The 7,201-nt window shown below is 35.0% G+C and overlaps 1 protein-coding gene across 3 annotated transcripts; it reads right to left on the minus strand.

Annotated features, from left to right (window-relative positions):
* Nucleotides 1-309: 309 nt before the first annotated feature.
* anxa1a (annexin A1a) lies at nt 310-5,410 on the minus strand. 3 transcript variants are annotated; one of them, XR_015489973.1, is made up of 13 exons: nt 5,230-5,269; nt 4,725-4,827; nt 4,375-4,459; nt 4,175-4,269; nt 3,981-4,094; nt 3,623-3,713; nt 2,843-2,922; nt 2,163-2,655; nt 1,436-1,951; nt 1,245-1,340; nt 851-909; nt 626-748; nt 310-495 (listed from the first exon to the last, which is right to left on the minus strand). XR_015489973.1 is itself a non-coding variant. In XM_087251360.1 (13 exons), exons 2-13 carry the CDS (start codon nt 4,797-4,799, stop codon nt 442-444), a joined length of 1,023 nt encoding a protein of 340 aa, XP_087107486.1. In that variant the 5' UTR covers nt 4,800-4,827; nt 5,289-5,410; the 3' UTR covers nt 310-441. The 3 variants fall into 3 exon arrangements, 2 of the variants coding, with proteins under 2 accessions (XP_087107486.1, NP_861423.1); XM_087251360.1 differs by lacking the exon at nt 5,230-5,269 and adding an exon at nt 5,289-5,410 and having other exon boundaries at nt 1,436-1,529; nt 2,599-2,655; NM_181758.1 differs by having other exon boundaries at nt 1,436-1,529; nt 2,599-2,655; nt 5,230-5,254.
* Between the last annotated feature and the right edge of the window lie 1,791 nt (nt 5,411-7,201).

Consider the following 7,201-nt stretch of genomic DNA (forward strand, 5'->3'; position numbering starts at 1 on the left):
TTTGAGCCTTTGCTGGGTCAGTTGACATATCTGTGTGGAGTTTGCATGTTTTTGTGGGTTTCCTCCGGGTACTCCGATTTCCCCCATTTTTCCCCAAAGACATGCGGTACAGGTGAATTGAATAAGCTAAATTGGCTGTAGTTTATGTGTGTGAATGAGCGTTTATAGGGTTTTCCCAGAACTGGGTTGCAGCTGGAAGGGCATCCGCTGTGTAAAACATATGCTGGATAAGTTGGCGATTCCTTCCAATGTGGCGACCCCAGATTAATAAAGCGACTAAGCCGAAAAGTAAATGAATGAACACACACATTCTTTCTTATGAATCTTTATTTATCAAAAAGTTTTTCATTTTGTTATAGTTGCTTGTTGTGTACGGGGTTTTTATTGCATATATTGACATCTGGTGGATCTTCGTCTGTATGCATTTATTCTTGACAGAAATTAATTGCCACACAATGCTAGCAGGATCGTCTCATAATCTCCTTTGGTGTCATCCTAAAACAAACAAAACACAATCTTTCACTTAATATTTACAGGCAGGATCATATAATACCACTTGCTATTTTTTGTGTTTATATATTGAGGAGAATAATGTGTAACAAAATGTTTAATGAGACATAATTACCTGGATATCCTGGTAGAGGCTCTTGCCATACTTCTTCTGATACTCTTGCTTGATGTTGGCCAAGTCAATCTCAGAGCGGCTCACCAATATCCTGGTCAAGATCTTGCCTCTGTAACCAGAGCCCTGTGAAAATAAAGTCACACTCAATGATTCTGGCAGGTTATCAGTTGTCATTTTAAAAGCTTAACTCAAGTGAGAGAAATTGAACTATAAAATCACACTTGCCTTCATTGCTAGATTCAGTTTCTCAGCAAAGAAAGCAGGTTTGTTTGAAACACATTTCACTGTAGAAAAAGATGACAAGTCACTCATAGGTAAGCACAAAAATATTTCTGCCATTCAAAACGTCATTAAAAGACTTTGCTTTCTGTTTCATTGCTCAGAGCTCTGCCTTACAAATAACATTCCTGTTAATTGTAGCTTAAAGTAGAAAGTACACATAAAAAAGTATTCTTCTCATACTATATGGAAGTATTTAAGACTTAAAAGGTACAGTATGTCTAAGTGCTAAAAAATATGTCTGCAGTCAGAAATTGCAGTGAACTTATTAATGTGCTTCATACTATTTAAAAAGCAATATTTACTAATAAAGACAACCATGAAGGTTTCAGAGTCTCACCAACAGCAATCAAGCAGCTCTCAATATCACCCTTTAACTCTAGGTCAATGGCTTTGGCGACGTCCACTTTACTGTACTTGTTGTACTGCTGAAAAACTAAATATAAAAGAAACACAGTACATTATTATCAATAGCAAAGCACATTAGAAGACAGCTGCATTTGGTAGCAGGTATATGGAGGTCAACCATACCTTTCCTCAGATGAGGACCATTGCGTGAAGTGAGGATGTCAATGAACACTGAACAGTCTGTGCCTTTTCTCTTCTCTCCTGCTTCATACAAGGCCTACAGAGCAGAGTGAGAGGTCAACACAGATGTATGTACAGCAACAATTAATGTCCTATAAGGGTTTTCACTCTAAGTCAAATGTCAAACTCCTTTACTTTTCCCTCACTAAAAAGCTGAACTGACATAATATACATTGAACATAAAGAGTTATAAAGTAGAGCAGTCTCTCCAGAATTTTGTGATTATGGGATTGCCACATTTAAAGCAAAATCAAGCAAATGGCGCAAAATTCAGATGAGCTTGCAATTTTTATAACTGGTGCAGATATACTGCATATTTTGGCCAGCCAGGAAATAAATAGTTTCATATTAAATATTATTGTATTTGCATAAAGAAAGTGATCCTCCAGTGGGTAATACCGTGAGCGACACTCCTCCATACAATCTCAGTAATAAAGGTACAAAATGTGAGGGCGGTACCTTTTCAAAAGGAACATTTTTGTTCCTAGCAGGTCCTTAAAGGTACATATTAATACGTACAAATGTGTACCTCATAGTACTTTAAAAGGTACAAAAGTAAACCTTAAAGGTACAAAAGTAAATCTTAAAAGTACAAAAGTGGAAATGTTTACCTGTATGGTACAAAAGTGTACCTTTTGAAAAGGTACCGCCCCAGTGACAGATTTTGTACCTTTATTTCTGAATGTGTATGTATGTGACCTGTTTTAGATGCATTATGTGATAATATCACAACATTCATTCAGCCACAGCAAGAAATGTCAAAAATACTGACTCAAATTTAAGAAAAGACGCCCAATTTTAGGCCCACTAGACATAAATGATCCCTACAAAATGCAGGAGGGACTGGTTGATCACTTAGCAGACAAAACTAAAAACTGCTACAGATAGTATTTTAACTGGTACAGCCAGTTTAACAGGTTAATTACCAGTTTAAAAATGAAAATGGCAGTGAAAAACAACCTTACCCTAAAAACAACAGGTAAAACAAACAAACAAGCAAACAAAAACACATTTTTATAATAATTAATTCTTTTAAAATATCATGGTATTCCAGAAAACTAATGACCCTTGGGAACCCGGACCTAATATAGCATGTTATTAATTACCCTTGCGTCTTTGTCGGCCAAGTCATCTTTCACAATATTGTCCTCACTTCTGGTAGCCTGTGAATTCAAATAAAAAGTTGAGCAATGGAGTTTTGTGCTGATTCAAGTCACAAATCACTTTACTTGCAGAATGCAAAGTGTCTGATATGGAAGGCTTCCAAAATATGCAATACTGGGAGAAGCAGAATTGAGAAATTCTACCAGAGTAATCTAAAACAGATCATCTTATATTAGAAAATTCAACCTTGCAGAGGGAAAGCAGGGCATTCCTGAAGTCTCCACTTGTATCAGACTTGATATCTGCCTCCAGGTCCTTTTTATACTCTGTAAATGAAAGTCATATATTCATTTTAAAAATACAAAACCAATAAAAAACCAGGGGCTGTCCTATTCTGCTCCTATTCTGGTTCCAAAAATAATTAAACACACCTGAACCAACAAAACAAGATCTTCAGGATTACTAGCAGCTTTCATGCAGGTGTGAACAGGATCACTCTTAAAAATACAGCTTTCAAAAGAGGGTTTTCACTCTGAGAGAAAAAACCATGGTATCCCAAAGAATCTCCAACTATAAATGTATCAATTCTTCAAAAAAGAATCCCTTCACTTCAATTGAACACAAAAGAAGATATTCTGAAGAATGTTGGAAACATGTAACGGACTTCCACAAAGTGTTTACTACTATGGATGTCAAAGGCTGCTGGCTTCCAGCATTATTCAAAATATCTTTGTTTGTGTTCAACAACAACAACAACAACAAAAAATCTTAAGAAAATTTTTATTCTTTTGAGTGAACAATTACTTTAAAAGGACTGCTTATTTCTTATGATGAACATTTTCGGTGATAAAGAACTTTTTTGTAGATTGCAAAGGTTCATTAAGTTTTAATGAATCTCTTTCGTAATTGTGAATGCTGAAAAAGAACCTTTATTCTTAAGTGTGTTTGGGCTAATTCTGCTGAATGTGTGAACTATAACAGGACACAAACATCTGCAAAGGATTACAGGCTCATAATATTGTTTACCTTGTTTGTAAACCTGTTTGATATCTCCGATCTCCTTATTGGTCCTGGACGCCAAAATCTCAATAAGAGTATCTTCAGTTGTGCCAGCACCCTGAAGATGAAAAATAGTAGTTTTATATGGAGACAGAGTAAAACAAATAAGTTAAGTCATATTTAAATTCTAGAGCTGTGGCAAAAAATATCAAATAATAATAATAATAATAATTGATAATAATAATAATATCAAATCAAAATATAGTGGGATTCTCTCTTGGATTGATTGAGCTTGGTTTTAACAACAGATGGCACTCGAGGCTAGATGTTAACTTTCTTAACAACGTTTCAGCACAGCTCTATTAATTTTCAAATATGACATTACCTTCATGGCATATTTGAGCTGGAAGGCATCATACTGAGCTGGAGTCATCAGCAGACCCAGAACCACATCTTCAAGCTCACCTTTCAGGGCATTTTTCAGAGCGACATCTAGAGGCTGTATGAAGAGGACAGGTTAGATGAGCGAGAATATGGAAAGTAATATTGTGTTCATTTCAGGTGCAGAAAATATAATACCTTGCTAGTGGCTTGCTGGTAAGCAGCCTTAATTTGCTGGCGCTGGGCATTGCTCCTGTGGACCAGTGTATCAATGATTGTGGGCTCATCCACACCTGAGAGCAAAATTGACTGTCAATAGAGCAATCATATGATTGTACAGAATGTTTGGACATGCAAGGGTTTCATATATATTTCAGAATTCATACAGATACATATACCTTTTGCTTTGATAGCTTTGTCCAGGACGGCTGCATCTGCAGCTGCGTTAAACTGAGCATAGGGCTTCACCGTTCCTTGTACCTCCTAAAGACATGACAGACAGAAGTTTATTTTTTTTAAAAACCTTTTAACCTTAACTTCCTCATTCATAGTAGACTAGTTGAATAATCAGATTCAATTAAAAGAAAAAAAATCAAGAAACAAATCTTAGGAAGAAAGCACAGAAATACTGAAACGTTTGCAAATAACAGGATGAACGTGGCTAAAATGGGGAGTGGTGTACATTCCTATCGCTGACTCATTCAGCTTGGTACTGCTCAGATTTTCCAGAAAGTTGAAGCAAACTTACTGTGATGTCTTGTACTGTGGTCTCTTGCATGCCCTGATAGGCAAGCTGCTCGAGAAATGAACTGACGAAGGACATGTTGACAACTGGAACTCAACAGCTAAACCTATATATTAGAATATGTATTAGAATATGACAAAAACATATCAAAAAGTAATAGGAAAACTAATCACAGAACTACACTTTTAAGAGAATGATAATCTTATAAAAGTTTTTAGGAAGTACATGAGAGACACAGTAAAGTCTGACAAGTCAAAGAGCTACTGAAAATGACAAAACAGTTAATAAAACCGAGATTTAAAGCTTAAAGTGTGCAAAAAACGTCCTGAAATCTATTGCGCAACATTGTAGCATAACTTTCTTCAGCAATATTTTCTTATTTGCATATCCATTTCCAGTAAATAAAAACAACGCTGTTATAACTATGCAACAATGATATATCTTTTTAACAAACTGACAACACTGGCTATTAAATGAAGGGTAAGAAATATAGATAATCCCCACTTACCAAGAGCGAATGCACAGCAAGCGAGGAGGAGAAAAGATTTGAGCTGTATTTATACTCACAGAACCACACCTAGCAACATCAGCCGAACTGTTGCGCTGCAGTTGGGCGTTGAATACTTTCCTCCTTCCCCTATTAAACACGCGTTTCACTGGCAACCTTGCCAAAAAGAAAACAGTGGGCTGCATAGTTTCTTCTTCTACTTCTTTTAAAGAGACAGTCGGTAATTTGTTTCCTGCTTTTAAACAGGCACCTTGATAAATGAAAGGGGAACTAATATCAAATAGATATTTAAAAAAAACATGAAAATAAATCTATACCCTAGTGAGATGCTGAAGACGTATTAGCACCATTATCAAAACTGTTGCATTTTACATGGATTCAGACTTATCCTTTGATAAGTGAATAAATTAATCTCCGCTGAATTTCTCCATCTTACAGAGGTCATAGACACACATATTAAACATAGTTTATTAGCGAAATTATGATTCTTTTCATTTTAAAAATTAGCCTATTTGAGTAACTCCTGCCATAGATCTGCCATATGCCTATTGTTTAGCCGTGGCATGACAGTCAGCCATATAGTAAACAAAAGCCAGACATTGTCTATTACACATTACAGCCTGACATTTTTTTTTTTTTTTGAGAATTCTTGTTGAATGTATTTTGAGCTTTCATCACAAATTCAAGGTAATTTCAGAGCAGATTACATTTAAATTACACATAAATTAATTGAAACTATAATTTTACATACTCTGGCATTTTACATACTATATTATTTCACTTCATATTTAATCATCTTAGGTGTGTTAATTTAGTTAAGTGCATCTGGGTGTAAAGCAATAATTAAATGAATGTTTTCTTATTGTATGCGCAAGAACACAATAAACACAAGGTGCTGCAGTTGTTGATAGATATTTCTGTTTTTGGACAAAGCAATGAAAGCTTGCATTTGTTTAGCAGAAAACAGAAACTAAAATCCCTTTTGCCAAAAGTACACACTGTGAAATTTGTTGATATGGCTACATGTCTTCAAGTATGTAAAATGGAGGCATTTATGCAATATTGCAAGCACATTATCTGAACCTTTTTACTGAATTCATTTGTCTGTACTTTGTTGCGCAAACTTGTGATTCAGTGGAAATGACAACACATTTTAATGGCAAACATTAAAGAGCAACTCCTGAGGTTCTAAATGTGCATTCCTCTGTACACACTAACAAACTGATAACAACCAGACTACACACATATCAATTCTCATTTCTAACAAAAGTTTGACTGTTGGAAAAGTACAGCCTTTAATTGCTGCTTTGTTAATGCAGGTTTGTGATTAGCACTGCCCAAACAGGTCTTGACATGTTTTCTGCCTTTTACATTTTTACAATATTTCCTCACACCTTCATTTTTGACCATGTAAAGGTCTCTGGAATTCTTTTGACATGCATGCATCAGTCATGGAATTTGTGATGTTCAAACTTTTCTTACTAACATCCGCAGGTACATCTGATATTGATCAAGTTGCACAGTGTGATTTTAATATGTGCTGGAGTGCATATGCACATTTTTCAACATATGCACAACTCAGTAATGTCATTATAGCAAGTGTAATTCACTTAATAGATTTAGTTCATGCTACAAATAACTTTTTTCCACACCATGAGAAGTATAATATTTGATTGAGACTAAATTTGCTTTCAAATCGTATAGGTACACACAAACTTTATGACCAAAAATATCTGACCAAAAAAATGCTATAAGAAACTGCTAAACCTTGTTATCTGTATGCTATTGGAAATGTGACTTGAATAGTAAGATTTAAAATGATCTAGTACATTAAATTATTTTAGTTATAATTATTATGCTATATTAATATGTATATACACTGTACATGGTATGTATAGAATACAAATTTAAAACTAAACTCATTTATGCAGGGTAATGAAATGTCTCAAGAACCTGATGTTGAATCTTGTGA

This window comes from Danio rerio, chromosome 5 (assembly GCF_052040795.2).
Source record: "Danio rerio strain M-AB ecotype USA chromosome 5, GRCz13ab, whole genome shotgun sequence".
NCBI classification, from domain to species: domain Eukaryota; kingdom Metazoa; phylum Chordata; class Actinopteri; order Cypriniformes; family Danionidae; genus Danio; species Danio rerio.